Source organism: Falco rusticolus, chromosome 6, assembly GCF_015220075.1.
Source record: "Falco rusticolus isolate bFalRus1 chromosome 6, bFalRus1.pri, whole genome shotgun sequence".
NCBI classification, from domain to species: Eukaryota; Metazoa; Chordata; class Aves; order Falconiformes; family Falconidae; genus Falco; species Falco rusticolus.
The window spans coordinates 1,146,795-1,163,537 of record NC_051192.1 but is presented as its reverse complement, the minus strand read 5'-3'; the positions used below and the strand labels follow the sequence as shown (position 1 = coordinate 1,163,537).

The 16,743-nt window shown below is 41.9% G+C and overlaps 1 protein-coding gene across 6 annotated transcripts in view; it reads right to left on the bottom strand.

Annotated features, from left to right (window-relative positions):
• COMMD1 (copper metabolism domain containing 1) overlaps positions 1-16,743 on the bottom strand; it is a 78,932-nt gene that overhangs the window by 44,985 nt on the left and 17,204 nt on the right. For 3 of the 6 annotated variants that reach the window (XM_037393074.1, XM_037393078.1, XM_037393079.1), the window contains one exon: positions 12,912-13,193. In XM_037393074.1, the coding sequence (XP_037248971.1) occupies positions 12,912-13,193 (282 nt within the window). Of the gene's footprint in view, positions 1-2,349; positions 2,432-7,982; positions 8,080-9,344; positions 10,751-12,911; positions 13,194-16,743 lie in introns of those variants that run through there. The other 3 variants (XM_037393077.1, XM_037393075.1, XM_037393076.1) reach the window with 3 other exon arrangements.

Here is a 16,743-nt window from a genome sequence, read left to right as displayed (position 1 = left end):
CCCTGAACTGAACCAAGCAACAAGGTTTATCCATACCGTCCATCTGAGCGGAGCGGTTGTTCAGCCACCATTAATCAGTATGCAGTTCGGACAAAGGGTACGATCCATCTCACCAAACTTCAGGCCCCTAGAGCTGGGCCAGTAATGCTTGCTTCCCTTTGGAGCCTGTGGGAACAGATCCTTCGAGAAAACAGTCCAAGGCAGACACCTAAACCGAACCAGATCTACCGCTCCCTCGAACTGCCTGGGTTCCTCCACGTGCTCCCCAGCAAGCTCCAGCTGGACGCAAACTGCTCCAACTCCAACAGCGGCGACCTAAACACCACAGGACAGCAACAGCAACATGGGAAACAAGCACGTTTTGCTACACACAGAAGTTGCCTGGATTCAGTCGGTATCTTTTCTAGTGGAAAAGGTCAGTAAGAAGAGAAACACTCCAGGAAGATGCTGTTGCCCATGCCTGCACCTTCAGCGGGAGCGAGCCTGTGACTCCACAGCCCTTTATCACATCCTCGTGACACTAGCTATCACAAAAGCCAATTCTGTCAAGTGTCGTGTTTGTTCTCATCACATAATCAAGATAGTTGTAGGCAGGAACAGATTCCAGTCTAATTAAGTTTGATCAGACTTGAGCTTTTTCCCAGACAGATGCACTTTATAGCCGTCTCAGCATCATGGTGGTATTTACTGGGAAACGCAAGCGCTCCGTTACCATAAAAGCAGGCAGTTTAAAATTAGCTGCAGATAACTCAAAATGACTGCTTAGAGCACAAACGTAATTTTCTGAAAGGGGTTATTCGTTCGGAACATGATGCACTGCACTCATGATCTGTCATGCCTCATTACTTCAGACCAAGTAAGTCGGGCCAGTGTAACTATATACATTGCGGTGAGCTAGAGACTCTCCTCAGTGCCAAGTTCTTTTAAGATGCTGCCTTCCAGGCTGTAGTCTTAATAATAATAATGCAAAAATGGGTTTGATAATAGCTTTTTTAAGTCCTGTGGCCTATTTACAGGTTAAATGGAATGAAATTTTTTTAATAGCTCTTAAAGCACAGCTCCACTTCTGAGAGCGATTCAACAGGAATGGAATCAATTGACTGAAAAGTTTCGTGCCTGTAAGCTTTCAAATATCACTTCAGAGATTTAAAGAAATAGGTATTATAGCAGCTTTGCATGTTCAACGAAGGTTCAGAAGCTCTTCGAGAATTTATTTGACTTCCAGTAGTAATTTCTGAGCATCTCATTTGGTTAGGCCACTGCAAACCAAATGTAAGGCAAGCATGCCCCCCATTTGCATCGGAGCAGATTAGCCATATTTGAACGCAAGGAAACTTTGTTCTTTCCATCTTGCATCTGCCTATCTAACTCCATCCACCTCATAGAGTTTGGGAACTTGGATTACAACGCTGTAATCTTCACTAGGTCTCCGCTGATCAATTTATGATTTGCTATAATTAAATCATTAGGAATGTGACAATGCATACAAGGAGGACTAAAATTCAGCAGACATCCTTTGACTGTGCAGGGTCAGGGTAAAAAGCACTACAAGCTTACTTTTGCCCTTAAAACAAGAGGCTTTATACCCTTCTTGTGACTTAAAATAAAAAAAACAACCCTGAAAAACTTGCATCATTTTTATGGTTACTTTGAAAAGTGGGAGTATATTTCAAGCATTTATTAACCAAATTAAGCATATGCAATTTAAATTATGCTTCCCTTGTCTTATTAACATATTAATGAATATAGATCAGCCAGTTAAACTAAAAATATATCACAGATTTGCATGTCTGATTATCTTTGTGGAGTTCTGCAACTGACAATTTAGAAGGAGGACAGAAAAAAACCCACCTTGTGTCAAGGTCTATGCAAAATTACAGCTTAGAGAGGTTTCTTAATCAAAGGGTTGTTTTGTATCTTTTGTAAGCTAAAATCTCTTTCTAAATGAAGAGGACTTGCTCTTGGAATTATGTTCAAACTAGTCATTTCCTCAACTTCCAAAGCAGTAAATAGGACAATGATGTCTTAACCGAAAGCACTGCCAGTGATCTCCTCCCAACAATCTCCTTTCAAAGAAAATCAGGGAAACTTACGCTTCAACACACTGCCTCAGTATTTTCAAAAGAAGCAAAAAAAAAAAAAAAAAAACCCCCCCAAAAAAAAACCAGAGGCAGGCAAGGAAACAGGGAAAGCTATTTTGATGATGAAATTGTTGACAGTAGTCAACTTCTTGTAACCACTGAATAATAAAAAACACCAACAAAACCCCAAACAATGAACCAGTTTATTTATTAAAGCTGTGACTAAGTCAGAACTCACTTGAACTCACTTGCTGCTCAACTGTACTCCTTGCTGTTCCCAGACTTCTAGCATCACTCCAGGCAACTCAGCCAAATTTGTGGTTCGGCTTGCTGTATTTCCCCACCTAACACTGGAGAAAATAATCAGACAAGCAATAGGAAAAGTATTTCAATCCTGTTTCTTGTTAATGACTGTCACGAATGTAGGTAGCTAGGAAATTTTCTAGAAACAAAGAATACTAACACTGCTAAAATACCAAGATTCCTCTGTTCTTGCAATCTTAGCAGGTTCCCACCTCCAGATACCACTTTAGATCATTTCCAAAACAGATACCTTTTCCACTCTTCTGCACATTAAGTCTACAATATCAAACTCATCCAACAGCTGTGTCTCTCATTTTCTATTCCTCCTCCGTTCTTTGAAGAGAAGCTAGCACTTTGGAGAGGTTACCCTTACTGCTCAGGGAAAGGTGTTTTACTTTTCATGTTCAAGAGTCCACTAGCTAGGATTTAAAAGGCGTGATCCTTTGAACACGTAAGTTTAAACGAGCACTTCTTTCATGGCAGGGCAGAGTTCTCCATTCCTTTTGCTCAATTTTACCTCCACCCTGTCCCTTCAACAAACTGATCCAGTCCTAAAACAACTTGGTGGGGAAAAAAAAGGGTGGGGAACAAAAAAAATTCATTTGGACTCAGCCATTCTGAGCTCTGTAAATGCCTAACTACCGGGGCAGCATGCTGGTGAGAACAAGTAACAAAAGGTCCACGTTGCTGCAAGAAAAACACCTGTAACCCAAAACTACCATCCAAGACCCATGTGTGATTTTCCGTGGCAGTTCTATTACTGCCTTCCTTTTAGCCTATGTTTTTAACAAGATGAAACAAAGGCCAATGTACTAAGGTGCACCTGTAACACAAATCCATTTAATACGGAGGTAAGCGAACATGCAAATGGAGATGAAGTATTTGAGCTTCTCTGGTGCAAACTCCCACCAGCCATCTGCAGAAAAGCTGACCTATACACCACAGAAGTTGGTATCTGCAAAAAGAGCCTTGTTTCCTACAGTCTTCATTCACTCCCTTGGGAAGGGGCGTAAGCCTCTCCCAGAATTTCTTTGCTGGCACCTAGAAGCCCCAAGGTACCACTGCCAGTAGTACACAGTGACAGCAGCAAGAGCATCTGCAGCGGGAATGAGTTTGCTTCTGTACAAACACAGCGGGGTAGTATTCCAAGCATTTCACATGCTGATTAACTACATCTCTGAACAGGGAGCTCATAATACCTCAGAGTTAATGCTCAGTTACTGATTGCCAGGGACAGTTTTGTACACCAGCAAATTCCAGCAGCTACCAGTGAAATCACTCAGTTAAGAGATTTTGTAAATGGAATGATAAGAAGAAAAGGAAGGAAAAAATAGTGATGCTTACCTTTTTCTCATTTTTAACTAGGACAAGACACACAAGTAGAAGCACTAGAAGGACAGAAAGCCACTGCTTGCTAGAAATTAGCAGAGAAGTATCTCTTCCGTAAAAAAATTACACTGCAAATTGCCTACGAATTGCATTCTCCTGTTGCCCATGCCTTCTGCTGCCTGATGTATTAATAGAACTGTTCACCACGTGGGAATTCAATTTGTGAAGAAAGGTGAAAAACAAAGCTGCTGGCAGATAACATACAAGCTGCTCAAAAGAAATGATAGAGGTTCACTCTTCCCTCAGAAAAACCCTAATACATGCAGAGAAACACGGCAAGTTTAACGGTACGGTTTGCAGCGGTCTTGCTACTGGGCTGTGTTGATTTTTTTGTCAGATCAATTCTTGCACAGTCAAAGCTTTTTTGAAGACTGTAAATATATATATGTATATATATTTAGACAGAATAAAGATAATCCAAAGGATTAAGCAGCAAAGAAGGGTGTAAGAGACAAGTGTTTCTCCCCAGTTATGGGCTAGCTGTCCAATTTTGTATCTTCTGATACCTTCTCCCACAGCAGCTCTTGCCAATTAAAACAAATTAAGGAAGAACTTGTTCTTATTTACACCCTGAACACTAATATTCACGGCTCTCAAGAGAGACCATGACAAACCTGGAAGGATCTCCAAAGCATTTTTCAGCAGCAATGTGGCACAGTGCCAAGAGTGGGAAGGCTGGCCAACTGGCAAAATACAATCTAAAATTTATTTGGCCAGGCTAGGCCTGTAAAAACAAGATGCTTTGTCAGCCAATGTAGTGGGCACTGATGCTCATAACAACTCCTTTTTTTTTTTTTTTTTTCCTCCTGAGTTTTCTAAGAACAAATTACTTGGTAATGTTGGCATTCCGGTTTTTTGAAGAACACAGATGGCCAGCAACACCAGAGGGAAGAAACAAAGAAGCCAGTCATTTTGATTTGCTGTATAGAGGCTCTCCAGCAATGAAGTTCCCCCTTTTTAAAATGTTTTTTGAGAATCAAGCAAAACCTGTGACTCTTGTTAAAAAGAAGCTAGTGGAGATTACAATTTTTGTCCTTCAACCATGTTCCCCTTCCTTGAAGGCCTCCTGGGGTAAATATATTGCACGTAAGATATTTATCCCAAGGGAAGTTAATTCAGAAAACAGAACAGAGTCACTTTCACACGCAAACTACGTGCTGCTGGTTTTACAAAAGGTAGGCAGTACCAAAAGAAATAACTAACTCCTGTGTATTTACCGCAGGAGGCCTAACACCAGCCATGCTCCCTCCGAGTCCTCAGCAGTTGGCAACATGGCAGCAAACAGACCCAATTTTTGTGTTGCACAGTTGCTTTTTAATAAGACAGGAATCGACGACATCGGCCAAGCGTGGTCCCCTCTGCCTCCTGCCCTAGGCTTGGTATTAGCGAATTGAGAAATGGTGGTATTTTTTAATCAACTTTTCCTTTTCAGTTTCATCTCACCTTCTGTGAATCTCCAAAGACCTTCCACTTCATCCATTAAATATCCATCTTTCCAAGCCTTACACTACGTTTCACCTCAATTAAAGCCTGGTTTTGCTGCAGCAGGGCTGAGCCTCTAGCTGGTTGGTAGACGTGGGAAATGCAGAGCTGCTTCTCTACCCTCTGGCATCAACCCAGGCCAGGCCACGTGCTCCAAGGAAGGCAGAAGTGCTGACGAGGCGTTTAAGAGCAAGCTCATACAGCCAAACGGTGCCAGTCTGCACATGGCATTTTGTGCAAAAGCAATGCTTCAATTCGCACATTTGCCGCCAGTCCCTATACGACTCTAAGTCCATGGTAGTGGGGGACTGCACAGACAGCAGAGTCGCCTGTGATTATTTACACAACAGCAGTAGTGCGAGTGGCACATTGAAGCTGCTCTGCCAACCTGCCTCAAATCGAGCGATCCCTTTGGTGATGGGGGCTATGCAACCTAGGGTCTCCGAATCACCCACTTAACACAAAGTGATAATGAAGCACCAGAAACTCACAGGCGTCCTCTATGCTCATTAGTGACACAGGCACTTTCTTGTTAGAGAACAGAGCCAGAGCTGTGGAGGTTTTGAAGCCCAACAGCCATCTTTGCACGCAGCCTCCGCAATGCGTACTCTTTAAATGCCATCGGCTTTTTTTGCCAACCCCCCAAGCCCCTTCCAGCATCATGGTTCCCAAACAACTTCTCTCCCTCCACTGAAACCAAACTCCCAACCCAGAAGTTCATGCATTCAGACTGAACTAAAGCACAAAGCACAAAAGCAACAGGAACATGCTCTTAGCGCAATCTTCCACTTGCGGTTCAGTGACTAGAGAAGGAACTGAAATGCACACAACGACTAGATCAAATCAACAAGGAGCACGAAACCACCTGCTTCACCTGAAAGTCTGCAGGCCAAATGATCAGGTCTGTTGTGGCAGAGACCCTGACTGCAGTGACTTTATCCAGCTTGAGTCTTGAAGATCTCAAAGTGTGGACCACCACAAACTCTCGAGGTGACCTACCCCAGCACTGCAGGAATGGCAAAGTAAAGGTTGAAAAGTTAACAGAAATGCTTTCAGTAGGGGAGCCAGGATAAGGATTGAGGGCTGTTAGCTAAGGATATGTTCCAAAAGTGTACCAACCACTTCTGGTGGCAAGGGAGCTAGGAGAAAACGAGCAGGAGGACTTTCAGAAAAGCCACAAGCAGACAGGGACAACCTAAGGAAGACAAGAAGGAAGAACAGGTCTTTCTGACTAACTAGTAAATGTATAGCATCAACTCCAGACAAAAAGTGGAACTGAGTGATAAAATGCACTTGCTGGAGACAAGTCTGTTGAAGCCAGCTGCCCTTGTCCCAGCCTCATCACAGTCTGTGTCCCAAGGCTGCAAGAGATGGCTCTGGAAGGTGTTTCATCAAAGCTATGCAACATTTTACTGTTGCAGGAGGATGTCTGGTTACAAAATCCTCACTGATCGCATGAGATACATAACTGATGGCAAGTTCCCTACTATAACGTCCAAGAACTCAACGTATTTTCTGAGAAGGTAAAAAATTTCAAGTGTCTGGGACTGAAACTGAATTTAGGCAGATGAAAGGCAGTAAATATGCGTCGTTATGGTAACAACCATCTTCATACAGCTCGCCTTCAATTAATCCAGAATTCTCCTCATAATACCCTGAGCTCAGCAACAAACAAACATATTTGTGTCTCACAAGTTGTTCTGTTCAACTACTTCAGCAAGTCCAGTTCCAGAGTAAAAACAGTTGACAAGGAATGTATGTGTGTATGTGCCCTGCACACACGGCACAAATAAACAGGGACGGGAACTATTAGTGTCACTAATTGTAGAATATCCTTGCTTTGTATAAGATGAACAGATGGCGTGCTCATGAGAAAACTTTGTCAAATATATAGAGTGGAAAAGTGACAATTCAAGTCAAGACAGTTATTTGGTATCTCAAATTAATGCTCTTATCTCCATAACATGTTACACTTAAAAATCCTAACAGCCACAAATAACAAAATTCTCTTCTTGTTCCCCAAATTTCACTTTGCTTTCAGGAGAAGGTGACAAAAATTGAACTCTCAAAGAAAAGACTACAGAGAGTGCCATGCAGAGGACTAAGGAAATATCTGAGTTAAGTCAGTCAATTGTGTTCCAGTTTTCCCTGTGCTGAGTGACCTGTTGCCCTCTGGTTTTTATTTGCTTTTGCACTGGCACTGCCTTATGTAACTGTTCCCTCCAGCTCATAAATTTCCAAGGTGAACAAAAGCTCAAGTGATTACATTCAGCTTGGCCACAAAGGTGATTTTTTTCCACTCACTTCTACTTACCGGGTTTTATATTTTTAATCACATGAAAGTATTAAGCCCATTGAGGTTAAGTTGATCGATTCGGCTTCTAAATGCCTGCGCTTTCCCATTTTTGCCTGGGACAGTATTTCTGATAATGTTAATAACTACAAAGATTAAAATGGATTAAGGCTGGAAAGGGAAAATGGTTTGGTGGTTGTTTTTCCTTCCCCTTCGCAGGCCAGGCTGCGCTTATTTTGGTTTGAGTACTCAGGACTGCTTTTCATCTCCCTGTGCATCGCTTTGCCCACACTGACATCCTACAAAAGGCAGTTTGTCTTTCCAGAACAGTTCCTACATGAAAAAGACTGAAAGTCCATTATCTGAAGTCATTTGCAGTGATAGCTCTGAAGCAGCCTGACCTGGAGTCACAGGGAGGCAAAAGCAAGCACAGCCATAATCCTTCCTCCCCATAGCATGAGTCTGCTCATGACGTTTTCTTGATCTGACCTTTCTTCAGCGGTGAAAGCTATCGCTGGAGATAACAGCAGCCTAGGGAGACCAAGAGACCCATGCTTACAAAAACGTGAAAACACCAACAGATCCTCGGCAGCATTCAGTCTGTAATCCTAGCAAGGTAATGAGATTTACAGAAGCTAAATCCTAAGATTTTTTTATTACACTGTGACAGCATGTTCAATTTTAATATTTGTCAACGTGCGTGAATTCAGCTTAGCATTTGCTTATAGCACAGTCGATACAAACTTCAACCTAAATTTGTGTAGAACATATATAATTAACAAGTCAGAAACAATTTTGACCTCCCAAAAAGTATACTTTTGAGACCTACTTCACTCCTTCCCAGAACATTAAAAGAATTAAACCTTCATAGCCATACAAACTAAAATGAAATGACATTTCAAGCTCCAGACCTTTGAAATCCTGATGAAATCTACCTCCTACATGTAGCATGTGGCAATTGTCTATGTTCATTATGAATTCTTTCTGCACCTGAATTAACAGAATTATTACCTGAATTATTATTATTTTCTCTGAATTACCAGGGTCTGGAGGCAGCCGCTAGCAAAGAGCGGATGTCATATACCTACGGTAAACTGATTTTTCATTATCAGGTGAGTTCTTGCACAGGCAAAAGGTCACTATTGAGGAAGTCCTTTCATCAGAAAGTATTTCTCCCATGAAAACTGTGGCAAGAGTCTAAAGTGACAATCAAAATATATTCAGAACTAGCAAATATTTAGCTTTTAGTATTTGCTATATAGTAGTATTTACCTAGTGTACACTATTAAGTAATTTTTATGACACCTCTGCCAGGCAGATGTTTTAGAAAAGGAAAGAGAAGAGATATTTTTTAGGGAAAACCCCTCTCATCCATAATCCTGGTGCAATTTCCTCGGGTCTTTCTGGGAAGAATCCTGCAGTGGAATCCTAGACTTCGTATTAAATTAGGGCAGAAAATACTCCTGGCTCGTAAAACATACTTAACATCCCACAGAACTAACCAAAGTGCTATTACGTGGATTACCAGTATCTTTAACATTGAAAAGACATGCATGTGAAGAAAATACCCACCCTATAAAGAAGCTGAAGCATAAATACTCAGACTAATCTATAACATTTGATCGGTACTAGACATTAAACTGCAAAATACGTAACGCCGCAAGAAAGTAAAACTTCCTGGCAAATCGGCCCACAATACTAGCAGACAGAACACAGCCAAGGGAGGCTTGCTGCCCTTTCAGTCCTGGGGGTCCCAGAACTCCCGAAACTATTAAAGAAGTTTAAATATATCTTAATGCCAAGCCAGAGTGCAAAATCAATGCATTTATTTTCTATTAACGACAAGGTCAGATATAACCGTGTGACTGAAAGCTGCAGGTAACCTAACATTGCGCAGCAGCGACCCTTTGCCATAGGGAGCAATGTTGACGCAGCGGGGCAGGAAGGGCATGAGAAGGGCAACTCTCCAACTCACTCCTGTCCCTCCCAGCAGCTTCGTGTCCGGTTGAAATTTCATGTCAAAACAGCTTTACAGTGATGCTCAGAGAGTGAGAACAAGATTTAAAAGGACATAAAGAAGGGGGCAGGGAGCTACAGATATTTTAAGGTAATGCCAGCAAGGTACAGAGATACAGGAGGAGCAAACCATTGTGCAAAAGGAAAGATGGGCTGTTCAGAAGGAAAGAATGAACTGGCAGTGTTGAGCACTGAATACCACAAACAGATGAAGGCAAATGTAGGTTAAAGTGCAACTGCTTTAGGATTTTATTTTTAGTCATATTGTTCAAGAAAATGGGTTTTCAAAGCACAGTACTTCATGGCTGGCATGGTCATCTCCCTTTAACCAGGATGTATAAAGACTATAAAAACCAGCATAAAGGGAACTCCAAATGTTGCTGTAGGATCTTTACTGAAGAACAAGCGTTCAAACTGCAAGTTACAGATCCTGAACGAAACTTTCCAAAGTTTGGAGCACCAGTATTTCTTAATGTTTCTCATTAGAAGTGTTTTTAAGAGCACTTAAGAGAAAAGGGTTCATTTTTTTCCATTATCAGTAATGCCGAGGACAGTAAGAATTAATGCATGCAAGCTGTAATGGATTCTCAAAGCCAGAAATATCTCTCACATCAAAAAACATAATTGAAATTTGACAAAATTCATGTAAACATGCTAGCACTTATGAAGCAGTCACTTCAAATTCCCCATTTCTAGGCATATTAGGTCTTATACAGTCTTTCCATCACGAAAGATTTTAGTGATTAAAATTCAGAGATAACAAGCAGAAAGCAAGGTTACTTATTGAAGCAGAGGCAGCAGAAACTCCACCACCCTGTCTGGTCTTCTGCGGCGCAGACATCTAAATCCAGTCTAGAGACCCAGAGAAGAACCAGAGCAACTTTAAATTCTGGAAAGGTACATTTTCTGCAGAGAATTTCTTTGCTTCTGTTGAAACGTATGAAATATTAATGTCAATTCGTTACACATCAATGCATTTGTATACTCCCCTGTTATCAAGTGTCCAAATGAAAACAGTCTGTTCTGAATAATTTACTCCTGAATCATCAGCCAGCTTTATTCTGCATATCCAGATCTTCAGTATTCGCCAAATCACATCTACGACTGACAACCTTTTAGAAAACACGTTCTCGCCGTTTAGTGTCAGAAAGGTACCAGCATGTGTTTGTTTGATGTGCTACAAAACCTGATATTTAGAACAGATAGCAGTGAGCTAATGATAAAGTAAAAATACATATAAAGGGTATAAAACTTGATGATTTAAGTTTGTGGGCTGGATCCAGCATACAAGAACATGTTCAACCTCCAGTAGTAGTCTCTGCACCCATCCTTCCAGGAGGACACCAAATGCAGGAGGAGGCTGAGGGTTCAAAGAACTGTTCTAGCAACCCACTTGCTGCCCTTTCAGTCCTGGAGTTCCCAAAGCTCAGCCCATCACAGGAGCATGCAGCCTCATACCGACTGCCTCAACCAAAAGCTTTTCAGCAGAGAACCTATTTAACGAAAGCTAAAGGCTATGGGAAACCGCAGCTCCTTACAATAAATGGTGATTTTGACTCAAGTGGTGACAATGCTAATTAACTCCATGATTTTTTCTGGAAGTACCAGTCTAATACCCTTACTTGAAGCAAGCGTCAGACTTGCTGACAGCTCACTACTGCCCTCAGCAAAGGAGGCAAAAGTTACATCTGATGGCTGTTCAAAAAAAAAGATTCGCACAACCACTTCCCTTTGAAACATGAAGCTTCATTACTAAAATAATTCATTTTGGTTTTGTTGCGGGGCTCTTTGGTAAGAGAAATTACAGCATCTCAGAAATGCGTATTCTTCCTTCATGTCCACATCTCCTTTCTGTCACTGCACAGGGTGGATGGAATACAAATGTATTTATGGACTGATGTTACCGTAATAATCCATTACTGGGGAAAAAACAACTTCAAAACAAGGGTCACTGACTACAGAATTCCCTTATGAAATACAACAGTGGTTCTGACTCAAGGATTCTTTTCTTTTAATGAACACAGGTATTTTTCCCATTTGCTCACTAATGTATTCAAACTTTTTTTTTTTTGTAAAACTTTTTCCATTTGTTACTAATAGAATGTAATTATTTCCAATCTCAAGATCCTCAGCAGAAAACTCCACTTTTGCGAGGCTAGGAAAAAACCTAAAACCACACACCATTATTAAATTGGCCACTGCAGAGATACAGGAGTGAAAGGCGGAGGGTCGGCACTTAGGAAGGATAAGCTTTCGGAGACTGAGAGGAAGAGTGGACTAACAGAGTAACTTTAATGATATACGTAGATAGATAGATAGTCTCTGTATGACCCCAATTTACTTGTACATTTATTTATTCTGGCCTTGGTATAACCACAGAGTTTCAATTAAATCACGTGGTCTGCATAGGTATACTCCAGGTGCGTGCATGTACGTGTGTGTGTGTATGCCACCCACATTTTAGCTGTACCTAATCCAGGTACTCTTTTGCTACAAGCTACTACAACTATGAAATGGATTATGAAATCCAAGGAAACTTGCTAAATGTTAATAGTTAACATCCCCAAATTAGCCCATGGTGTAAGTTGCAGTAGCTACTGATAAGAGATGACGTTGTAAGATTCACTAACACATTGCAGAGGAAAAAGATACCAAACTGAAACACATTTCCTGTCAGAAAAAACCAGATAAACAGAAGATGGGAAGTCATGCCTTTAGTTGTACATCCATATGAATTATAAAGATTAAAAAAGAAATGCAGTGTTCAGCACCAATAGAGCTGTATCTGTTTCTCTGGCAGATAAGACCAGATTATATAATGTGACTGGTAATAAAGACGTACTTGCAATATGAAAATAGACGTTATGCAAGATAAAAGAGGAGTCTTTCCCCTCCTTTGTCCTAAAATGTCAGGGATGCTTGATCATCACAATTTGTGAACTTTGCTCTTTTTCAGCTTCTACGTTGCAGGTACTACCTAATTTCAGTATTTGATTAGGAAAAAAAGACTGATCAATTTTGCAGCACATGGAATACAAATATAATTTTAATATAACTGCTGGTTCAGCTGATTTTATGTTTGATTTCTACATCCTCAGATTTTCCAAGCTTAACGTAAAAAGCGCTGTCAAGACATATATGACGATATAAAACAAAACCCAAAATTGCATTCACCACCCAGAATGCATCTTTGTATCTAAAGATGGAGAACAAGTTCAAGTACATTGAAGACCCGGTGGTGAAAAATACACTGACTTGATCTGGATGCAGTGAACTCAGCAAAGGTAAAATGTCGCAGCATGTATGTAGATAAATCAGGTTTATATATTTTGCAAAAGAAAGCTTACCTGCCCATTTTTTCCCAGTTCCATCTCAACTATCGCAACAGGAGTGTTTATCTGATCAACGTGTCTTGACTGTGATTTCAGATCCACTCGCCAGCTCATGTTTTTCAAGACATTGTCCCAACGGCTTTGGTTGATCAGGCTCTCATGAATCTTTAGTCGGTGGTTCTTCCAAAATTTTGCAATGACTGCAGCTTGATCTGATGTGATGCCACCTTGTTTTTTGGTTTGGGCAGTGAGAAAAGCCTCAAGTTGATTCAAATCCATGTCTGCTGAAGCAATCGACTGTAGGGAATATAAAAGGAGTAAAAGGGAAAAGCTTGCTCAAAAATACAGTCTAGCAGAAGGCCACGTCTTTAGGGTTTTACAAACATTGGATTTTAAAGATATAGTGCAAATAAATCCGGGTTATGGAAATAACCTGACAACTTTCATTAAAATGCCATTTGCAAGTGCCTGCTACTTATCCCAGATTCCTGTCCTCCGACAGCTGGAGGGCAATGGATCGGGAACAGTGATGAGGGAACTGGGAGCGCCTTTGGGAATGCAGTACTGGTACAGGATAACAAAGAGAATTTTCTCACTGTTTCCCTGGCCCCCTCCTCCAGTATGCCCTAGGCATACCCAACTGGTCACTACTGGGAACACCGGGCCAGGACTCTGCCATGATACTGCTGTTCTGATGGTCTATTAAACAGGAAAGCTGGGGCAAACGTGACACGCGCCCGGCCAAGGCTGAAACAAGAGAGGAGACATGCCAGCTCCCTGCAACACCCGCAGCTTCACGGGCCACCCCAGCACCACAGACAAGGCAGCACAACCGGTACACGGTGCACCAGTGAAGCGGGGCCTGCAGCACTGGCCGCAGCGGCGTGTGGGTGCAGCGGCAAAGCGTGGGACTTCCCAGGGAGGGTCCATGTGCACGGAGCAATCCTTAAAAACATGACTGCAGCTTCTTCCCACGCATCAGCGGACTCTGTCAGGGTAAACACTATGTTTGTGTTTTGCCAGGAAGCGTACGGGGTCCTTCGCTCCTCCTCCCTGCGCAGCAACAGAAATTATTCTTCCCAACTACCTTTTTTTAATAGATTGCCAGTTTTCCCACCTAATTTTCCAAAACTGGTAATCCTACAGCCTTACATTTGCATCGCCTAACTGGCAATGCTTGCAAAATACGGCCATGCAGGGAGGGGAGGACAGGAGGCAGAGAGAGAGGAAACTGTGGCTAAGCTTCCCCACCACCGTTTCAAGCAGACGCTTCTGCTTCATTCTCACCCAAAATGGATGCAGCTTGTCTGAAACGAACGCGGCACCTCCAAGCATGCGCCAACATGGAGCACAGCAAGGTGAAGAGCGGTCAATGCTGCAATCTTTGGGATTCGCCTTCACTGCATTCTCCCTGACGTGGTATTCCTGCCGCCGTATTCCACGTGCTCAGGGAAGCACCGATCTCGCTCTCAATAGCCAAGGGGGTGACACTGTGTGGCTTCTGGCCAGACGCACGCTGTGTGTTTCACATCGCTCCTCTGCAAAACTGGGTGACGCTTACTTCAAAACAGGGGGTTGGCGCTCTGCGAGCTGGCCAAGGACCTGCTGCTTCACCGGCAGCGAACTGCAACTGCCAGCGGGGTGAGCTACCGGCCGGCTCTGCCGCCTTCCTCTAGACCAGACACGTCAAAGTATACACCATCTCAGCCGCATCAGCACTGACAGTCCTTTTTGAAATAAAACGGCAGGTAACAAGAAAGCACAAGAACTAAGGCCAAACCAAAGAGCTCGCGCATCACGCAAGTGACAGAACAGCGGCGGGTTTGCTGGTTCGAAGGGAGGGAAGCCGACACCAGGACGTGCTCAGCAGCCTTCCGCAGCCACCCCACCGCGTCCGCCTCACCTTCGGCGCTCTGCTCAAAAGGAAAAGCAAACCAGAAACAACACCCCCAAAAACCCCAACAAACAACTTGTGATCTACAACCATTAGCTGCCTTTTATCATCCACGTGTAAAATCTCTCTCCTGAAGCTTCTGTAATGTGTGTGTGAATATATATATATATATTTTTTCTTCTTAGAGGGATGTGCCACCTTCCCTAGCTCTCAGAATGGATTAGCAGCCATCTGTTACATGGCAGAGAAAAGAAACAGCAATCCACACTAGAAGTCACTGCTTGGCTGTATCAGGGTTCCAGCTTAATAGGAGCATCTGCCAATTTATTGTAAAATTTGAGATGCCTAGTGCACCACCGTCTTTTCTACAGGGCATTCGCCATGTCTGTATATATTGCTTCCTTTTATCATGAGGATATTTCACTTGAGGTAATTATCCTGTAATACCTAATTATGCTGTAAGTGAAAAAAGCACTTTTCATTTTCAAAGAAAAGCTATTTAGGCTGACAGTCCTTTCCTACATCCACGTCTTACATGAACAGGACTGTCCATTAACAGTACAGTGGAATATTTTGTTTTAGTATTTTTCGTATCACTACATCTGTGTGGGGATCTGTTTGCGTGTTGTGTGACACTGGCTACCGCCTACATACACCTTTTGTGTTGTTTTATGGAACAGAGGAGGAACAGAGGTGAATCAACAACCCCAGACCCCAGCACCTTATGTAAGCTGTGTCAAGACTAAGATCAAGTTGAGATGCAGACTTTCTTCTCAGTTCAGCTGTGCAGAAAATTGCCTTCTGTTTTATTCCCGTGCAAAAACCAAGAACATAAACTGCATCCGCTGCACTGAACCAAGCAAAGGTGTCGTAGATGCAGATTCACTGGATCAAATAAACAGGTAATCCTTTTCTAGGCTTGATTTTTATAACCTTCAAACACTACACATTTGTAATACCTCAGATTCTTTTTAACCTTACCCCCTTTGCAACAACTCTTTTGCAAGATGCAGCAAGATTTCTGGCGGTGCTTTGCTAAGCTGGAAAAAGACGCACACACAAAGTTCCTTATTGTGCTTGACACATGACATAAATTTGACTTTGAAGTGTATCTGAAAGAGGAAGCTTATGACCAAGCTTGCAGTTTTAAAGCATAAGGAAAACAGAGCAATATTGCTAGGGCTTATAACAGGGCAGTTATACTTGCCTGTTTGGCAGAGATCATCAACAGATTGACAATTAGTTAAGATCCGGTGCGGGCTATGTTTAAAAACTCGGTATGTTCATATACTACAAGCACCCCGATACAGTTTGCTACCAAAACACTACCACGTAAAACAAAGGAAGGAAGCCATGTTCATAATTAACAGCCATTTATCTCTCTCTCACACACAGACATGTGTGCACATGTACACATGATATGGATCACTTCATCCTGTACACGTAAACTGCTAAGAAACCGTAAGATAACTATGCTGTATTTTGGTATGCCACTATAGGCCATCGTTCAGACTAGACTCTCTCAGCTTGGAAATATGACAACTACTTAAAACCTCCTTTTAAAAAAAAATAACATGAATTTTAATTGGAAATGGATCAAACAATGAACAAGTTATACTTCAGTATAGCTGCATGAAGATATTAATGGAGATATATTTTTTTAAATTCCTCGGTAAAACCCACCAGCTATAAAACTTTTCAAGTCACCGAAGAACAGCAACTCATTTTAATATCCTTCTTCATCTTAACTTTGAAACATTTCACCATGGACAGGAAACCTGATACAAGTTACAAAGAATGAGAGCACAATTAAGGTCCTTGCTGGTCTTCCATCTCTGTTATTGTTATAAACAATATACAACTGTACAACTAGTTGTATACAACACCTATACAATTAATTCTTTAAACAAGCATAGCAGTTCTCCATTGCTCTTATGAATGGTCACAGTTAAA